Genomic DNA, 21,430 nt, shown 5'->3' on the forward strand with positions numbered 1-21,430 from the left:
GGATCAAAAATCGGTCAAACCCGTTAAAAACCGTTCTATACCGGCTCGAACCGTGAACCGCGATCTTTGAGTAAAATTTGACGAAATTTCCAATTTTGACCGAAAGTGTCTAGAGACTCTGAACCCTAATCTTCACTTCAGTCCGCTTCCTCTCTCTGCAATTGCCGGAATTGCCTCGCCTGCCGTAGTCAATTGCCGAAATTGCCTCTTCACTTCAGTCCCTTCCTCTCTCTGCAATTGCCTTGCCTTGCCTTGCCTGCCGAGTGGCGAGTGTCGAGTGCCGAGTGCCGGGTGCCGTCTCTATTTGCCGTCTTTGCAATCAGCAAAAAGGAAGCACCGAAGCCTGAAGTTTTTTGCCGTCACACGCTTATTCCGAACTCTCTGGAATTCAAGCTTATACCAGGTTCATTAATCTTTTTTCCCTTTTTTTCCTTTCGTTGTTCATTAATCTCTGGAATTATGCTTTGGTTGCATTGACGATAAGAAGAGCAATTCTTGCATGACAGATTTACAAAGTTCTTTTATTTTCCACTAAATTGCTAATTTCCAAATGTGTAGACATTAAATTTGGGGATTTTTAACTTTTTATCCCTGGATGCAGAATTTCTTTCAAAATGAGAATTTGTTGCCTGAGAGCGAGCTAGAATATTCCGCTGAGGGAGCTAGAATGAAGTTGCTAAACCTTATACAGGGATACCTGTTGGAAAATTCCGTTATTCTCTGCAACTCTGCTCACTTAGTTTTCCTTTATTGTGTAGAGAATAGGACCATATTAGGCTTACAATTCTTACTGAATAAACATATTGTTGGTTTTTCCAAGCTCATATATCCACGCAACGCCCTATTTTGGAATTCCTAAAATGATACATTCTGATGTGTTGTGCTGATTCTTGATGAATAAAGTATGAAGTAGTTATTTTGCCTGTCATATGTTTAACTCCGCTTGACCTGATTGGAATTATGACTCGTCTGGAAATTTAGGATTATAAATGAATTCAAGTACCATTTTGCTACTGAACTACTATGAGCCATCTGAACTTCAACTTCTATTTGTTTTTTGGTGGTGCAAACAAGTGTAGAGTTCCCTTTTCTCCTCCTAATATTAGATCAATAGCTGTCCTGCCTTCAGTAACATGACAGATGAAAATAAACTTCAGCATTAAGGTTGGTTATGAAAATAAACTTCAGCATTAAGGTTGGTTAAGATCATGGTGCCTCCTTGCACATCAACAACATACAGCATTGGGTATCGCCTGCAATTTTTTTTCAAAAAGGGTTATCCTTTTTCTGATGTCATTTGAAGCCAACACACCCAAAAACGGATGCAAGTCTTAAACCAAAGAAACATGGGACAGATGGCTATTTGCTTTCTTTTTTAGCTTATCTTTGAGAAAACTGTCAAAAATTCTTTTGAGGACAGACAAGTAAATAGGAGTATTTTCAATACGTGTGTAGATTATCAAGAACAAAACCACAAACAGAAGATATTTACTTCGGTTGCATTGCAGGAGTAAAAACCATAAACGAATAGTCTTAAGTTTGATAACTATGTTAATTGTGTGTGTGTTAATTGTTAGATATTGCTCTTATATTAATTGAGGTTTAGCATTTATATCTTATTCTGTGCATAGGTGTGTGTCTATATATATATATATATATATATATATATATATCTTATTCGTCCTAGCTCGTTCCAGGGCTAGGTCCTACCCCAAGAGGCACCTAGAGTACGGCCCGTGTCGGAGGCGCTCTTGCAGTCGGCTACAAGGAGATGGCCTCTGCTACTTGCTCTCCTTCTTCGTCTTTGTCTCTCAAATCCCTCGTTGGTTCATTTTCTGTTGATCCTATAGATCTTCCTGTAAGTTCCCTGACACTAGAGTTCTTGCTTTTGTTGTCTAAGAACCCTGCCAGCATGTGGTTTTGGCAGAAAATGGTGGCAAATTTAAAGAAAAACTCTTTGAGGAAAATGATTTGGGGATTGGGATGGTGGAATGGTGGGAAAGAATGATGACTGCATTTAGAATAAAGGGTTTTGCTTTAATCGAATTGAAAAACTCAAAAATGGTGTATAGCGGCATAAAACTGTAATCTTGGAGAATTGGGTTTATCTTTGCTTGCTATCTGCATGCAGTTGGTTTATGTATATATATCCAGGTTGTTTGTTTCTTTTTGGGGTGGCTTGTGGGAAGGTTGATGGAGGTGAAACTTAGGATTAATGGGGGAGGGGTTTTGTTGGTTATGGATTCAATGGAATTAAAGACTCAGAGAAATTGGTGATGAAAGACATGAACTTTGTGCTTAAACTGGGATAAATTAGTTTCATGCTTATTCAAATTCGTCACTACATATTTTATATCTTGGAGCGTGGACCTAAATACTCGGAAAACAATGAAATATTTTTCTTAGTTGACTAACTTTGTGGAAGTATATTCATGTTTCCTACTTTCAGAATAGAAGTTTGGGTTTTTTTTTTTGTTTTAATTTTCATGCATCTCAGTTAAAGTATTTTAAACGTGTCTTCTGATTGAAACCTATGTTGATTCTCAGGGCATTGGGACTAAACCAGGGAGTTTCAGGTGCAATACGTCTGGTTTTGGGAAGCAAAATCACTCGTTGATTTCCAAGACATTTGCACTGCATTGTGCAAGAGACAAAGACATAGATGTCAGTGCATCAGCTTTTGTTGATGGCATTGCTGACCATTTAACAGGTCTATATTCCCCAACCTTTGTGCCATTTCCAATGTTGCCCATTGTAGTTATATTAATTGCTGATTTGAATTATCATCTAATGGCAGATATAGATGTTAAAGAAGGGGAGCCGAGGGAGCCAAGTGTCTCCACAATGCTGATGAATTTTGCTAACGAATTTGATCCCTACGAAGCCTTGAGCACGCCTTTGTACCAAACAGCAACTTTCAAGCAGGTATTTCTCATGGATGGTTGATGATCAAAGGGGACTCCTTTAAATCAAAGCTATTCTTTTGATAACATTCTCGCTCAAATTTTAGGTTATGCTTGAAGTTTTTCTATTTTACTCGTGTTTTCGTTTTCAACTTCCATCAATCTTTGGACATAATGTTTCCACAACATGGTGAAGGTTGCATGAATCCTGTCCTTTGCAGATCCTGCCATAGTTAGGTCCTTCTGCACTTGATTTGCATTTCATGCTATCGCACATCAGATACCTGCAGATACTAAATCAAGCTTATCATTGACATGTTTCAAGTTGTATATATCCTCTGAACTTTAATATGTCCTGTTTTGCAGCCTTCAGCAACAGAGTATGGCCCTTATGATTATACAAGGAGTGGAAATCCAACAAGAGATGCTTTAGAAAGGTTCTGACCTCTATTTGATGGATTTTTATTTGATGTTATTAATGAAATATTCCCTCTTTGCTGTTCCCATAATTTCCTTTGTACACAGACTCTTGGCTAAGCTTGATAAAGCAGATCGAGCCTTGTGCTTTACAAGTGGAATGGCTGCTTTGTCGGCTGTTACCCATCTTGTTGGAACTGGTACTTTCTCTTTCCTCTTTGTATGCTGGTCAGCACATATTTGTATCTTATCAGATGTTTCTGCGCCGAGTGTTCTTTAGCTCTGTAGAATGCAGTTTGTGTATGTTTATATAGCTATGATCAAATGAGTAATGTTTGCCATCCATTTGATTTTTGTTCCATTCTTGTCTTGTAGGTGGTTTTTATGTAGTGGTTAAAGCAAGCAAACATTTCTTTCTTATGTATTTTGCCTTAATTTGAGAATAGGTGAGGAGATTGTTGCTGGAGATGATATGTATGGTGGTTCAGATAGACTGTTGTCACAAGTAATACCCAAGACAGGAGTTCTGGTTAAGTTAGTATTGCATCTCTTTGGATAGCTTTGTCCATTACAAATTGCAACTAGTTTGATCATCTGGGTTACTGCAGGCGAGTGGATACAGCTAATTTAGATGAGGTTTCTTCTGCGATCAGCCCTATGACAAAGCTTGTCTGGATGGAAAGTCCGACAAATCCTCGTCAACAAATTTCTGATATTCGCGTAAGTCATTTTTATGTTGAAATGCCAACTCTTTCTCTACAGTTTTCAGTTTGTCTATATTTTGAGCTTCTGGGGTTAGTATAAATTTTGTCCATGAAAAGAGGGGTCCTGTCTAACAAGCAGTAATCCTTTTTATCTCCTTTTTGACCCTCTTGTTTGCATTACAGAAAATAGCTGAGATGGCTCATGCAAATGGTGCTCTTCTATTGGTTGACAACAGCATTATGTCCCCTGTCTTATCTCAACCCCTTGAACTTGGAGCAGGTACTCATTGCATTTGTTGAGTCTTAGATAAAGGGATAAATTGTTGATGGTTTTATCAAATTTCAGATATTGTTATGCACTCTGCAACAAAGTTTATTGCGGGCCACAGTGATCTAATGGCTGGTGTACTAGCAATTAAAGACGAAAGGTTTTCCCTTTTCTGAAGTTCTAATCACGATGAAAATTGCATTAGGTTCTACATATCTGAGTGGTTATATGTTTGCTGATTGTCATATAGCTTGAACATTTTTGATGTACATTAACATACCTTGATCCATTATTAGAATTGGCTTGGAGATTTGTAGGAGATTTGTAGGCCGGGATGCACTTAAAGTCTTTGCTTCAGAAGCTTTTATTGACAATCTAGAATCAACTGCATTAATCCAATATGGAAAGTAATTATTCATTCCATGAAACGTATTCAAAATTCCAGCAGGAATTCATAAACAATTATTAGATGAGGGAGGAACCTCTTTTCTTGGTCATCCAGAGACTTTGCATTTATTGTGGAACGTAGTTAACCTAGGACTAGAACTTGGTCAGAGTTAGAATTCAGAATGCATCTAAATTCTTAGCTTTTGAAGCTTTTGCTTGTACATTATATAATGTGTATAGTTTTTATTTGGTTTTCTTGAAAGAGAAATCTTTAACATACAAGTCTTAGAAGAGCGGTGAACCTCTGTGCTAACCCTAATTGAAAAGGAGGCAGCCAGTTGGGTCTGCTCTCTCTCTCTCTCTCTCTCTCTCTCTCTCTCTCTCTGTATATGTGTTTTCCTGTGTTGGTAGGTTATGCTTGTTTTGACATGGTATGTTGCATATCTCGTGTTCCTTGTCAATAATTGATAAAGTGGTTGTGCATTTCATATTGTCTACTCCAGCTTAGCAAGGAGCTTGTATTTTCTACAAAATGCCGAAGGCTCAGGATTGGCTCCATTTGATTGCTGGCTTTGTTTAAGAGGCATCAAAACCATGGCCTTGCGTGTGGAGAAGCAGCAGGTGCTGCTCATCTATCTGTTTGTGCAGTATTTGATGATATGTTTTGGGCATTCGATGCATGTCACTGTTAGCTTTCCTTTCTGGATTGTTTCTCTACCATCCTTTATTAGCATCTTATGTTTACGTTAAACCATAGTGCTTGTCCAAGCGTATTTATCAAACCTTGAAATTGCTCATACCCACAACTTTGTTTTGAAAAACATTTTCCAAGCATTTCAGTGATAATTTTCTGTAATACCAAGCTGTATATACAATCTGCTAGATATTTGCAAATCTGCTGTTTTGCTGTATTTAGTACTCTTCTAAATGTTGTGTTGTGCAATGCTATATGGGCTTATGGTCTGTCTTTTGGCCAAGTGGGGAGTTTGAGTGATGATTAAAGCAGTTATATTGTGATAATGGAAATTCATGCTAATCTAAAGGCACTGAGTTTGTTTGGATAAGAGTTTATTTGGATGATTTATTTGAGATAATTACTGTAGCATTTTTTATAATGTGATGTATATGAGATAAAAAAGTAACTGGAAAGATAAAAGTGGTTGAAATTTGTGAAGCAAATTATTTTATCTGAAATCAATTTAATCCAAACAAACCCAGTACCATTGCGGATTTGCTTTTTGAGAATGGGAAATGATACAAGAAGATCCTTTAGGTGCTTCATTTTTTTGCATCTGTGATTGCCATATTCTCTTTCTGAATATGATCACATTTTAAAGGAAAATCTGTGTGTTTTGCAGGATAATGCAGAAAAAATAGCAGAGTTTCTCTCCTCCCACCCAAGGGTGAAGACGGTTAACTATGCTGGTCTTCCTTCCCATCCTGGACATGCTCTGCACTATTCTCAGGTATTGGCATTTGAGTGGAAAGTTGGAGTCAAGATAAATGAAACTGTTAAATATAAAATCCTAGCCCCATTCTTTTTTGGGTTCCTTTTTTTTTTTTTTTTTTTAAGTAAATCTTTCCTTATATTTACGCCTCCTACAGGCGAGGGGTGCTGGTTCTGTTCTTAGCTTCCTTACAGGCTCACTGGCACTGTCTAAACATGTAGCCGAGACAACCAAGTACTTCAGCATAACTGTCAGTTTTGGTAATATTCTCAATTTTCTTTAAGTTTCTTGCAGTGATGCTAAAATTTTATTTTCCTTTGGGTAATGGTTATGTGCTATATACAATATGTATTAGTTGTATGGTCCAACTGAATTGCAAGATTTGTTGCTGCTTGAGTGATTGATGCTTAAATCAGTAGAAATATTTTTGTTTATAGAGATCATTTGCAGAGTATTATCTGATAGTTAAATTAACTATAGTGCAAGCCAAATGCATCTTGTGCCCGGCATGGCAGGGTTCTAAATGGGATAAGGCATAACGGTGGTGACTTGAATGACCCCCATGTTACGGACGCACATGTGAATGACAAGTTAACTATCTAACAGTTGTAAAATTGCTTTATGGGGACCAGAAAAGAAAATGAAAAAGTTTTTTTTTTTTTTTTTTTTTTTGGGATGGTTTTACAAAATGTGTTTTTTTTTGGGGGTAAGATAAGAGGCTATTGTGTACCTTGTTTTGTCATTGACATTTCTTTTCATTATTTGACAGGAAGTGTCAAGTCTCTCATCAGCTTGCCTTGCTTTATGTCCCATGCAAGCATTCCTGCAGCAGTACGCGAAGCCAGGGGTTTAACTGAGGATCTTGTTCGAATTTCTGTTGGAATTGAAGATGTAAATGATTTGATTGCTGATCTAGACACTGCGCTGAGGACAGGTCCCGAGTAACTCAACTGCTGCAGGATTCAGAGGGCCACCCCGGTTACCATTGTACGATAATGTTGATGATGAACAATTTCAGGGATTTGCCTCGGCGGGGAATTCAATTTAACTCAAGACCTTCCTTGCTTAATATTAGCATATATTGTTAGGCATGAAACATTTGAGATCAAAGATCGACATTTTTCATCATGGCTCCAAACAAAGCAGCAAAATTTCCTACCTCAGTGGTCAGTCCCTCGTTTGTGGATTTGTGGAGCTAAGATGATGGATTAGGTTCTGTAACAACGGTTAGATTCAGTGATCTCTTGATGGATGAAAATAATTAATGGTAATTCTGCTTCGACATGGAAAATAATTAAAGGTCATCATCATATTAACAGAAGCTAGCTTTGACGTAGGTCCAGTCGACTCGAAAAAAACCCATTCCAACTTTAATTTAAGCCTCTAATCTAAACTTTTTCCCTGCCATATTTTTCACTGAAAAAAAATACCAATCAGCTTTCAGCTATTCTATATAAGATGATAAAATACCATGGCGTTATCAAAACAGTCTTACCATTTACAAGCATTACTAGCAAAACCTCTAATTTTCTATCAAAGATGTCCACAACACTAACAAAAAACAAAGCAACTACAGCTTTTCTGAGCAGCAGCGAACGACTTTTCATCTGCAAATCAGCACATTATTCCGCCAGCGTGCACGAATAACTACTCCAAAATCTGAATAACTTCACTTGCACAAACTATGTACAAAAACTTCTATCCTATGGAGCGATTGAGCCTACAAGAAAAACGAGAGGAAGAAGAAAGGTTATACTATTGTGGTGAAGCAGAAAACAAAGAGCAGCAGTAAAAGGTACAAGGAGCAAAAACTAGAAAAAGCCTTCCAGGAACTCAACCACTCACAGAGATTATTGAAGTGCAATATACTCTATAGACCTATAAAAGTTATTCTACAAACAGTCTTGCAAAAATTACGGAAATAACATGTTACAGGTTAGAAAATAGTGCCATGCAACTTATTTGATCAATCACATTCAAAACCTTCATAACTGAAGCAGTCTGACATGGTGTCTATCCTGTAGTTGGTGTTGACTGTTAAAATATTTTCAAGGCATTACCAGGCATGGCAAACAGAAAAAGCTCGGCGAGGATCTCACCTTGATGTTCTCCCCTACCACGAGGATCCTGGAAGCTGTTAGGATCTGCTGCAAGGAAGGGTGACCTGGAGTAGCTCTCTAATATAATATCTAAAAAGAATAGATCATTGAAGTTATAAGGACGTTTAAAACATTTTTAAAAGGAATATAGTTATCCAAAAGAAGCTTCACTTGAAGAAAACACAGTCAAGAAACCATACACAGACACGAGAGAGAGAGAGAGAGAGAGAGAGAGCAAACCAGAGCTATTAGAGAAGTCAGCTGTCAGGTCTGATAGACTAAAGTTTCGAGGAATCTGCCCCAAGAACCCAAAAGGAGTAGTTTCTGGATCCAAGATTGTCTCGTTTAGCGGTTGTGCATTGGATTCTGTATTATTGTAAGATGAAAGAGAAACATCTCCAACTGCAGGACGGGGCTCCAAAACATTGCCATTAGGACCAAACATAAAGGGGGTATTTCCTGCATAGCCGGCTTCTGATTTGATTACCCCACCATTCATCCCTTGCATAATACCAACAGTTGAGTTCTGGGCCAAAAGCATATTTGGTGGTACGTCAATCCTTTGGGCGTGGGCCGAAAAGTCAATGGTGGTTGTAATACCTTGTGGTAACGAGGATGCACCATTATCATATGTATGGTGCAAACTCGTACTCACATCTTGGTGCATTGTTTCTGTCTTACAGATGCCAACAGTATGTTCGGGGGCAGGGCACACCGTATTGTGGTTCACTGTCCAAATTATAGCACCAAGTATTAGTCAAACTACAACTGTATAGGCATAGTTATCAATTGTCAGCTCACAATGTGCAAATTCTGTAAATAATTAATAAGAAACATGTTAATAAAAAACATTAACAAACAGGAGGAGGATATATATTGATAAGATCAATACAAATAATTACCAACCATGAGATTACATCCATAAAATAAAAGGCCGATCTCCATACATTCATTAACTTGTCTCGAGTGCATATGTGAAACAATAGGAATACCAGAAAGTCCCCACATGACACACTCTAACACAGGTTAAAGTGAAATTAAAATGTCAAAAATGAAAATCTTTCTTACTTGACGGAATCTGAGAGCCATTAGACATGGGAATCGAAGCAATTCCCGTTGGACATATCTGACTCATTAGCTCCACCTGTCTTTCCAGCAACTCATTAAATCTTGCTATTTGATCCTTCACTATCAACCTCAGATGATACGCCCTAAAAAATTCCTGGTTTTCTTCTTCAAGCTTTTGCCACACTGGAAGAAAGCCTTGAAGTTATATGCATCACAACAGTTAACCAAAAAACAAAAAAAGAAGAAGAAGCATAACTATGGCAAGCTGAATAGGCAATCAAATTAGCTTTGGCATTCAATTATAATTTACGCAAATTAGTGGAGCTCCATAAACATCACTAGTCATACCACTTAACTTGTATTGCTTCTTATTGAACTAAGCAAAAGGTCATCGATGCATATAATACCAAATATGACAGCCAAGCTCAGGAGATCTTATGTTTGTGTACTCAAAAATGCATATAGTATTAAATGGAGGGCAGTCTCAGATATAGGCTTGAATTTTGGCCCCTCTTCCTGAGGGAGTGATTCAAATTAACCACATGATGGCGACTGTAATATCTATTTTTTAAAATCCGTATAAAAAGCCTTCTACAACATGAGGTCAGCATTCCGGCTGGAAATGCCCTATGAAATCAACTTTAGCTAGAGAGCAATTCTTGTACATTTTGTGTTGCCAAAGTTCCTTTTAGGAAGAACTTTCTTTTTGCCTTAATCAAATAGAAGAACAGATATGAGGCTTAAGCAGACTCCAAAATCTGCATCTTCACTCAGGAAGAAAATTTCTTTCTGCAACTGCATGCATAGATTTTTCTAGATAACTAAACATATAAACTGGATTACAATTCTAATTGAGCTTATTATACCAAATTCCCAGACTTTCTAAATAAAATATTACAGGCTCCGTTTGGTTCAACAATTAAAAAATATATCACTAACTTTGATCTTAAAAGAACCAGATTTTCCAAATACCAAAACTTAATTTGCACATGTTACAGCAAAATCACTAATTTTCTTCCCTTGCATATCAATGTTTCCAATTGTGCCGAAAAAAAAAAAAAAAAAAAAAAAAAAGATTACGAAGTAACCACTTTGCTAAATTGCCCACCGGAACCTCAAGAAAAAGGCAAAACAATGAAAAGTTTCTCAGAAAATCTGCATTCGAATTATTAACTCCATCAATCCAAAGACTGAGCAACTGTAAGATCACAATCTGCAGGAAACTAAAATTCATGGTAAAAGCTTTTGTTCAGAAGCAAGACACCAGCACTAATCTAACATAACTTTGACATTTGTAATTTTGCAAGGTTCAGAACTAAAAATTTTTGTCCAGATTGAGCACACAGACCAACAACATGACATAAAGTACTAAGGGTGGCAATTGGGCAGGTCAATATTGGGTTTTAATCAAGTGGGTCATAACCCAAGCCACCAACTATGAATTGGGTTAATCTTGGGTTGGGTCTAGTTGGGTCAACACAAAACCCATAGACCCAACTATGACCCACCATACATAACTATACACTTTCGACATTCACACTTTTACATTCATAAACACATCATTTAACACACGTTCGCTTGGAAAAAATACCTGCACTCTGTCCGACACAGTTTACTATTCACACACACACAGAGACCAGATTTTCACACTTCAGAAATAGGATGCTGACCTATGTACTTCTAGATTTCCCTATTCATCTGTAAAGCCTTTTGTATTGCATTTGATCCATCCATTAATATGGGGGCTAGCAATTCTGGTTTGATGAAAAATAATTTACTGAATTACCTTGGCTTTACCACTTTTCCTGTTTCCACAAATGGAAAAAAGAAAAGAAGAAAACAAAAAAAATGGAAAAAGTCAGTGTGTTTCAAGAGCGAAGTAGCTACTTGCTTATGGAAGAAACCAAGTAAGTAGAGAAAGAGTGAATGGTTGGCAGAATTTGATCTAAAGAGACTGCAATAAACATGGATCAGGAAATGGTGGTTCAGGTGTATGGTTGTTTGAAATTTGTTTTAGCTTTTCGTTTCCCTCCGACAAAAGGCTCCTGAAACCCGAATCTGCTTGGCAATGGCAATTGGTGTGTGATTTTTTATTTGCTCTTATGAATACTTGGATTTTATATTTGACTTATTTGGCCGCCCAATTAAAAATCCAACCCACTTAGAAAAGATTTGGGTTTCTTATACCCAAAACCCATAACCCAACTGACCCAACCTTCTGTATTTGCAGGTGGCTTGGGCAGGTTGTTGGGTTCAGGTTTAATTTGCCAGCTATAAGACTCCGGAACACTGCCATCAAGCTTCCCTTCCCAAAACCTTCCCTACAGATGAAAACCTACAAGTCATAAACGATAGAAATAATGGCTAACAACAAACTGCGTCCAAGGAAATTACATTTTGACTGCACATTTTAGCAAAACACCCTTCCAAAGGACTGAAACAAGCAGGACTTGAAGCTTGAACAAGACCTCGCTCTTTTCCTTGAGAATAGTATAGTCTGATTCTACAAAACCCCAACCCCCCCCCCCAAAAAAAACCCCTTTCTTCCCCCTTTATGTCTGATAACAAAGTTGAAAATGACTTGGAAAACAGCATATTCATCTTATGCAAGGGCAAAAATAAAAGTTCGTATCTCACCAAAGGATGCCAAATCTCAAGCAAAAGTGGCATGGCATTAAAACCTTTCAAATACTCTCATGTTTTTATTCCTTCTATTTGTTCTTTTTCTTTAAGCATTTTATTCCTTCTTTGAATTATGGAACTTGTCCATGACAAAAGAAATGCCTCCAATATGAGGAAATATTTGCTTTCACGACCACTAGCATTACGAAGATATACATTGATTTCAGATGGGTGCATCCCACCATCTTAGCTATTGTAAGAATAAATCACGTTATCTAAACCATGAAAAAAAAGGAACTTTTTAAAAATCAAATCAAAACCAGAACCTCCTAGAGCTGACTATCAAGTGTTCCTATTTTAAATTTTGCACAGGTTAATTTTCAGTTAGTCTTATAACGTAGCACAGAACTCCTTCCCCTAAGATATGCTTCTAAGACAGATTAAATTTTCCGGGCAGAGCAAAAGGATAGGGGAGATAATAAATTTGAAATTCAACAGGCATAAAAATCGGCAATATGCATATTCACCATTCAAGACCATCAGTCATCAGGATAAAAAGAATTCAACGCAATAGGGAAAGGACATGTCAAGGCATTCAAGTGATAAAGAAGCAAGAATATCTTGAGACTTAATGCATTTGCCATCAGAAACCAAAAGGACAAAATCCTTTCATTTCCTTTCATGGGGACAAGCATTAATCTCCTTATATATACTGAACATAGTTCAATTACAATATGCTAGTAGAGGAATCTCAGGGACAAAATTACATTACCTAGTTCAGTAAAATCAGGCTCAATTTTAGCCTGATGTAGAAGGGTATTGACTACTTCCTTCTGGCTCATGTAAAGCTGAAGACATCTTTCAATAAGATCTTGCACCTGCCATCAAAGATATACGTGTAAAAATGACACACCTTGAAGACAGGCAACTAAAAGTAGGAATTAAAAGAGTCTATTAAACTAGAAGTCATTCGGTCTCATTCACATGGAAAGAAACACATGATAGAACAGTCAAGACACTAGTCATACCTTAGGATGGTTAAGCTTGCTGCCTTATGATCTAAGTAGCACATGGCTAAATGACAGATGCATAAAACAAGATGTCTTTGTCCAGAAAATCCAACAATACAATAACTTGGTGCCAGCAACACTTTGTCATTATTTTTCACAATTCCTCCTTTTCAGAAAAGTAGGTCGACAAAATACCTCCCCCAAAATTATTAAAAAAAAAAAAGGAAAAATCCCAAAGAAGGCCAAAACAAGGAAGGACAAGTGAAGCACATCAGTGAATGAAATGTAAAGCTTGCAGAGAGTCTAGATTATCAGAAAAAAAAAAGAAAGAAAAGAAATTGACTCTTTACTTAGCTCATTTGCATATCTAACTTGTGTCAATTTCAAATGTGCTTCAGCTTAAACGCAAGACTAATCTCCTAAAGGAGCACAGCAGGGGTGAAATTTTTAAGTCATGGCTTTGTTCACACGATAATGTACACAATATCATACAAAGTTGTATACATCTGAATATGCGATATTTCACTTTAACATCGCAGCAGTGTGTATGAAAGCCATGCAATACAAGGGCAGAAAGTATCCTTCAAAGGAGTGGAAAAAGCAACACATTCAACCACAGGTACAATGATAGCCGAAATATTCTTCTAAAGTGCAGAAAATGGGAGATGTGCGCAAGCTGGTGCTCATACACTAATTGAATAAACTAAGTTTGGGTCACTGCATACTGACTATAAACAAAAAATTCACCATTAAGCCACAGTTTAAAACTTTAGGGACCAAACCAATAAATAAATAACTAATCAGAATTGAAGCTTGATGCTAGAGATTGTCTATGACTCCTGGAACAAGTTGGGAACAATATGCACATCCTAAACAGTCGCACAAAGTTCAAAGAAGTAATTCAACACTGATTCAAGCCAAACCAGACACTTTAGGAGGAAAAGATTCCCCCCCCCCCCCCCCCAAAAAAAAGAGAGAGAGAGAAGAGTAAATCATACAGTAAGTCCTACAAGGGAGATGTATTTATGATTCAGATATACAAAGACCATCAATTGACCATGTAGAATTAACTCCTTAGCAAATAAATGGGTAAGAAACCTGAAGCCTAAAACCTGAACAACTTACCAACTGTATATCTTGACGTTCAACTTTTCTAACCTCTCCACTAGCCATAATTCAAGTTTCCAGCTGGATGAATGCTGCAAATATTTTAACGTCCTTTACCTTTCATACCAGGGTATTAATGAACCAATTTGTGTTCCAATGTCCTTGATGCAAATCCAGACAACCAACCGTATACCACCTGCTATTCATGTATTCCACAGTAAAATGCACTATTCCAAAGCAAATCCACATTATTCATTAATAACGGAATAAGTGTAGCTGATATAAGCATAGCAACAAAGATAACATGGATCACAAAATCATTATGAATCAACCCATGCTCAACATCCTTGATTTTGTATCAGAAACAAACATGCCAATTACTTAGTCCTAAAAGATGACAGCAATTGGTACGCTGTCACTGAAAATGTAAAAAGAGGTGGCATCATCATGTTCTGTTTTTGGTTAGTCCTATAAGACAAAAGAGAAATTGGATACAACACTGAAAATGTAAAAAGAGGTGGCATCGTCCTGTTCTGTTTTTGGTTAGTCCTATAAGACAAAAGAGAAATTGGATACAACACTAAAAATGTAAAAAGAGGTGGCATCATAATGTTCTATTTTTGGTTAGTTAAAATAACTGATCCCGCTGCAATCTAACCTGGAATTGATCTGATCAGATTTTATATCTGCAAGTCCATTACTCAAGCCCATTAAAATTTCATCATCATTTCAAACATCAAAGAAGACATTTAAAGCACTGTTTATTCCAACATTTGAAGCACCACTTAATCCTAAACCAAAGACATGAAAAATATCTTTGATTTCATTTTGTTGTCCCCTTATGCTTGTGGGATGTCTTGATTTGAATCGTCGAGAAAATATGTTAGTGCTCCGTTAATTAACCTTAGGATGTGACACGTATGCAGGTACTGTTTCTTAGATAGATTTTTCATTTTCAGAATAAAGACAAAGAAAATCAAACTCATTTTTTCCTTTTCAATTTTCCTCCTTTTTATTAAATGTCCCACACTAATTGTCCAAATGCAAGTAGTCATAAAAGTTTTAAGTCAAACATTAACAGTGCTTTTTACTTGCATGTAAGAGATTTTGGAAAGATTAGCTACAAAAACATCTTTTGGATGACACGACATGCAATAAATGTACTTCTACTTAAAAATCTGGGGTTCCCATAGAGTACAATAAAATCAGAACCAAAGAATACTAGCTAGCCTTTTAAGTGACGTTGGATAACAAAAAAAAAAAAAAAAAAAAGGATGGCCTGATGCCTAAGACCTGGTTATTCAATCATTAACCTGATTACTTTCCTATAAAAATCATAAATCTGAATCAAAACTGGATTCTATATCTTCAAACTTGAATTGATTACACATCTTACAACATATAGTGTTCTTTCTTTCACTCTTCATATATACCTAACCCCACCTAAAGAATGTACAATTCGTTTTCTTTCAATTCGATTGAAATCTTGTGATAAACCATAAGGTCCCGAATTTTCTTTTCCTGACTACATCACAGTTTTCCTTTTACTCTTCCAATTTAATCCTGGGTTCTTTTTTCCTGACATGTAAACAAAACCCCCGCCACGTTACAATCACCCGTTAGCACTTCACATACCTAACCAAGGAATAAGACTTTTAATGCTCATAACAATATCCTCAATCTTCTGTCATATTTCCATCGTGGTTCTCACAAGTGCCCGTTTCTCAAGTTTTATCCACAGTTCTCAGTCTTTAAGTCCCTCGAAACTAATATTCAATGAACTTAACAAACATCAATCCTTATCCAGAATTTAAATACACATATACAACAAGGAAATCCAGGGGATGTGGGGGATAGGAAATACAACCACAGCACAAGCAAAGTCATATGCTCTCCATGCAAATAAATCAATGAAAACCATGGAAAACAACACATAAAACACAATTAAAATCATGCTATGGGCCTTTTTTGTTTCTCTCTGCTCAAGTATATGAAGATAACAACCTACTAATCACACAAGACTATAAATTTCATACATGCAATACTTTTAGGCCCACAATCAGGTACTGCCACCTTCTTTCACTATATATAGGTTTCAGAATGACAAACACACTACAGTTTAATAATCAAACATCCAAAAAAACAATAAAATTCACAAAGAATCACTTTTTCCAATCAAAATTCTTTGAATAATTCAGGTTTCAGAATCATAACCAAAACTAAAATCAAACAACCAAACATCAAATCAACTTCACAAAGAATCATACCTTTCACACAAGCAAACACAAATAAACGTGATTAATTACAAATACAAAACCCTAGCAACTCCTCAAATTCTTCTACACAAGATTCTTATGCAATTAAATTAACCTCACGCATGCAAACATGTGTCTACGTAAAATTTAACGATCATAGAACAAAAGATTTTGTTCAACAACGAAAATTCACCTGAAAGAATTGGAGTGTTCGAGTTGAAGACTGCTATGTCCTTTTGCTGCTGGATTTTCAAAGATTCTAAAAACGCTTGAGAAAATTTAGGGAGACAATATAATAAATTTCCTTTTTGATTTTTCAGGGAGAGAAAGTGAAGGCATGGGCGGCAGAAAAGGTAATTTATTACTTTGTGGATAGTCGGATGGATAAATAATAATGATTGAAGTTATTAAAATACAAAAGACAAATTCGATGGGCTCCGTTAGTTGGTTGCTTGGGTTGGTCTGGATAAGGCCCGCCAAAAGTTTGAGCCCAGTCCCTTTGATTTGTGGTCCTTGCGGAAATAATTTGGACAGGTTTGGTTTTAGCTTTCGGCAGTGATGGCCGACTTGGTGTTACGTTTTGAGCAAGTAAAATTACTAAATTACCCTCCTATCTCAGTAAAATGCCCTCATTACATCTCAACAATATTAGGTTATTGAATTTCTCAAAAGGTAAAGATTTTTTAAGGGAAGATTGAGACTGTGTTAAATGCAAATTTTTCTTATGTCAATTAGATAAGGAATAAAAAATCGTGAGTGTTTGTCCAAGAGCACTCATTATCATGAAATATAAGTGTTAATTATATATATATTTTTTAAAGAAAAAGTGAAGTTTGATAGGAAAAATAACTAATATTAAGGGAAATAATAAATGTTACAACTAAGAATACAAGATTATGCATGGATACAATCTTTTAGAAAAGGGTGTTTAATTAGATAATTTTGTATATGGAACTTGGGATGCCCATCTGAATTATGCTAACTTGAAACACAAAGCAATACAATTCTAATTTTGAGAGGATAGATGATGGAAGAATTAAGGAGATACTTTTGTTTTACTTTAAACACATTTTGGTTGTAGTGTGGGGATAACAAAAAAGATAGGAACTTGTTTAATAAAAGTATTTTTGAAAAGTACTATATATTATTAATTCAAATAGGCTAAAGTCCAAGCCCTCCATCTATTCCTATCTTGTTTATTAGCTTATTAGTACTAGCATTATATTCATGTAGGAGAAAATATTATACCATTTGACTTGTATGTAATATTTAGACGGTACAAGAGAAAGACCAAAAAAATGTCCATCCCCTTCTATATAATGTTTTGATGTAATTAAAAAAAAAGTGGTAGGGGTCTTCCAAATCCCTCATTGTTAGGAAAAAAAAAAAGGGAAAAGAAGAAGGAAATAATCTCTCATTGTTAGCAACAAATTCATTTTTTATTTTCCCATAAAGTTTGAGAAATCTAATTGATCTTTATAGATGAAAACAATCTCCTCTATACTTATAAATAGAAATTAAAAGATGGTTTGTAATATATCAACTATGTGAAAACGTTTTGTGGGTTTTTCCCTTTGCCACAAACAAAAATTGACTTGTTGGTATCTCCATCATCTATTTGCCTTGTTGTGTTGCTTTCTGGTGTCTTTATTTTTCCGTGTTGTGTTGCTTTCTAGTGTCTTTATTTTTCCTTGACTACTCACACTCTTGTAATGTATAACTAAAATTAGAATATGAAACACATGGAATTCATTTGACCTAAGTAGAAGAAGAAATTGGTTAAATCGTCCGTACCATCTAATTGGAGAAAAAAAAAAGTAGATGAAGAAATCTAAAATATGTTATTTGAACACAATCATTATATTATATCATAAAAATGTAATAGTACCATAACTCTTATTATATTCCTACACCGATATAAGAAAGTGAATGAAGATGTTCTTCTCCAAATTAAAAAAAAAAAAAAAAAGAATTGCTACTATTGGATAACTAAATTTGCACATGATAAAAAAATGAAAAATATTTTTTTTCCTAAAGATCATCGTCCTACTAGTTTTGTTATATTTCATATCCCAGCACATTTTCTTTTCGTTATAGAATTCCTAGTTTCGAGCCAATTACTTTAAAGATAAGTTTTTTATATACTGTCAATATATATACGAGATATACATATATATGCCACGTGATCTAATTTGAAATTTAAAATTCACTTGTTGAAAAGATATGCAAAATCAACACTAGCAACACTTTTTCTTATTGATCTTCTCTCATACTTACATGGTCAACCGTTACCTCCACTTGGTGAATTGCATTTATATTCCGCCTTAATCTTCTGCGCCTGATAGGTTTTTGACCTAGTGAAGTTAGTCTTTGAAGCGAGGGAAAGTGAACTCGCTTTTGAACGTGCAAGGCATGAGAACGAGTCATTCAGACCAATCGAGACGAGAGCGCGTTCTGTCCTTTTGAAGAGGGCATTCCTGACATCAAGGCTAGTTGCCTTTCTTTGGCTCAATTCTTCCACTCTTTCATAGACCAGTAATTACCTTTGTCCACTCATTGGAATTGGGCTAATTTCTCAGATTATTTGTATTTAAAAAAAATAACCGTCAAATGCACCTCTGACAGGGGTTGTTTCTAAATATATAGCGGCCGTGCTGACTCAGCACGGCCGCATAATTAAAAATTCCACCGAAATCATTTCTGCAAAAAATTCAATGGTAGGTGTCAGACGGGGACGTGCTGACTGGGCACGTCCCCGTCTGACTAAAAGCTGACTGGCCTGGGACGGGCGAGGGGAGCATGTGAAGTGAGGTTGAGGGACGGGCGATGATTCCCATGGGTAGGGATAGGATTAGTGGGGTCCACTTGGGTATGGGACACTTGTAATTTTGGCGGTTTTTGTGATGAGAAGAAGAAACTATCTGGTGCGGCTCGTTGAGTTCTTTGTCAGCTACAATTGGGAAATAGGATTGGAGGTGGTCGTGCTTGTGCCACGTCAAAAAATTTAATTATTTACGGATTCTATCCAAAAAATTTCAAATAATACTCTATCCAAACAAAATAATAAATATCAACATTTATTGCGGATTCTATTCTCTCTTACATCATTGAAATTTTGATGCGTGGAAATTTTTAAAATTTTTATTAAAAAATATAATATAATAATTTAATATATATATAATAAAAAAATTACTAAAAATAACGTAAAAATTTGTTTTTGACAAAAAAAATGACTTTCCAAACAAAATCTAATAATCAGGCTTGTGTATGAGTTGGAGCAATAGACGTCAAACCCTAACTTGACGGAAGAAAGTCGGTTCTAGGAATAAAGAAAAAGGAATTTCACTTTTCAGACGCCATTCCATCTATTGGCAGATGTAATAACACTCTATTGAATGTATAACACCTGTCTTAGTTATCCACTTTAGCTGGCAGAAGGCCAGAGACATCTCATTTAATGCAGAAACCAATTGCCGCGGACGTTAAAACTATTTTTTTTTAGCATTTGTCAGGCGGGACGTGCCGACTCAGCACGTCCGCGTCTGACAAATGCCCAGGCCAGTCAGCTTTTAGTCAGACGGGGACGTGCCCAGTCAGCACGTCCCCGTCTGACACCTACTGTGCACCAATGAATTTTTTGCATAGAAGATTTCGGTGGAATTTTTAGTTATGCGGCCGTGCTGACTCAGCACGGCCGCTATATATTTAGAAACAACCCCTGTCAGAGGTGCATTTGACGGTTGTTTTTTTTAAATACAAATAATCTGAGAAATTAGCCTTGGAATTGTAGAACCTACTTGAAATCATAGACTAAGGGCTACCTAAACCTTTTCTTCCCGCATCTATGAATCAGTCTCGTCCTATTTCAATGAGATATCTCTCTATCTGTCTCACTTCATCTTGTGCTTTTTGGGCAAAGGCAAGGAAAACCTTATTAGCCACTGGCCATTTGCTCCCGTCTTCATCACCTTTTTTTGTGATGCCGGAGGTCAGGGTTCAACCTCTGTCTTTCTCAAAATTTGTCACAATATGTGATTGATTTTAGTTGACCATCTCCCCTTATCCCTTCCCCCTAAATTAGGTTAGATTAGGTTATAGGACATTTACCGTTGCTGAAAAAAAAAAAAAAGGAAAGCCTTATTAGACTATTTTTTGAAGTTTTTATAAAAATTTATATTGTACATATTTGATTTATGTAAGATAAAAAATAATTAAAATATATATTAATAAAAAAACGTAAAAAAAAATTTTTGAGAAAACCAATGAACATTATTCTTAAACAAATAATATGATTGATTGTGAAAATCATGGGATCACAACCTATTCACCAAATGCCTTAAGGTTTCAGATATTATAAGACTACAACTCATGAAAATAGTTATCAGCCCATAACTATTTTAAAAAAAAAAAAAAAAAGTCCGACCCACAAATAGCTCAAAATGGCCATCAGTCACTCTTCCCTCGTCTCTATACCTCTTCACATTTTTCTCCAGCAAACCTAGGACTTTCACTTGGAACTTTTTTTCAAATTATCCGTTTGAATTGCTATTTTTAAAAATTTTTGTAAAAAAAATATACTATAATAATTTGATTTATATAAAGTAAAAAAGAGATTAAAGATTTTTTGAAAAAATAATAGCCATGACTAGTCCAGGACGCGCTAAAAACAGCTGTGCCAGTATATAACGCTTGTAACGTGGCCATTTTTATTATTCCAATTTTACCCTTCACTTTTTTCCTAAAAGATACTAGGCATAGAATTTGATTTTTTTTTTGGCCAATAGTTTATCAGAATATATGTAAATATATGTTTGAAAAATGAAATGTTAATCGAAGTTTTTCTCACGTTATGTAATAATTTTATAAAATTTTAAGGCATCATACACGTGTTTTTTACTAGAGATTAGAAGGAAAAGAAAAATATATATAGTCTAACCTGATCAAATATAATATTTGGAATCTAAATTATCCAAAGATTATTTTATTTGTAGAATATATATATATATATATATATATATATATATATATATATATACACATATCACAAAATTAATTTTAGGGATAATTGCAGAAACCTCCCTTGAGGTTTCTGACATTTGCACTGACCTCCCATGTGGTTTGAAAAATTACACTGACCTCCCC

The 21,430-nt window shown here is 35.8% G+C and overlaps 2 protein-coding genes across 3 annotated transcripts; one reads left to right on the forward strand and one right to left on the reverse strand.

The window, feature by feature from the left end:
- Positions 1–263: 263 nt before the first annotated feature.
- LOC113693106 (cystathionine beta-lyase, chloroplastic-like) lies at positions 264–7,406 on the forward strand. The gene is made up of 14 exons (XM_072053246.1): positions 264–403; positions 1,698–1,858; positions 2,548–2,710; positions 2,798–2,925; positions 3,270–3,340; positions 3,429–3,520; positions 3,767–3,854; positions 3,929–4,040; positions 4,208–4,304; positions 4,371–4,452; positions 5,183–5,300; positions 6,038–6,145; positions 6,285–6,387; positions 6,897–7,406. The coding sequence occupies exons 2-14, from the start codon at positions 1,772–1,774 to the stop codon at positions 7,070–7,072; spliced, it is 1,425 nt and encodes a 474-aa protein (XP_071909347.1). The 5' UTR covers positions 264–403; positions 1,698–1,771; the 3' UTR covers positions 7,073–7,406.
- A 247-nt stretch (positions 7,407–7,653) lies between these two features.
- On the reverse strand, positions 7,654–14,228 carry LOC113692182 (uncharacterized). 2 transcript variants are annotated; one of them, XM_072053248.1, is made up of 6 exons: positions 14,052–14,228; positions 12,689–12,794; positions 9,295–9,477; positions 8,467–8,955; positions 8,227–8,316; positions 7,654–7,847 (listed from the first exon to the last, which is right to left on the reverse strand). In XM_072053248.1, exons 1-6 carry the CDS (start codon positions 14,097–14,099, stop codon positions 7,831–7,833), a joined length of 933 nt encoding a protein of 310 aa, XP_071909349.1. In that variant the 5' UTR covers positions 14,100–14,228; the 3' UTR covers positions 7,654–7,830. The 2 variants fall into 2 exon arrangements, with proteins under 2 accessions (XP_071909349.1, XP_071909348.1); XM_072053247.1 differs by having other exon boundaries at positions 9,295–9,489.
- Positions 14,229–21,430: the final 7,202 nt, after the last annotated feature.

The sequence above is a fragment of the Coffea arabica genome, chromosome 6c, assembly GCF_036785885.1.
Source record: "Coffea arabica cultivar ET-39 chromosome 6c, Coffea Arabica ET-39 HiFi, whole genome shotgun sequence".
In the NCBI taxonomy this organism is placed as follows: Eukaryota; Viridiplantae; Streptophyta; class Magnoliopsida; order Gentianales; family Rubiaceae; genus Coffea; species Coffea arabica.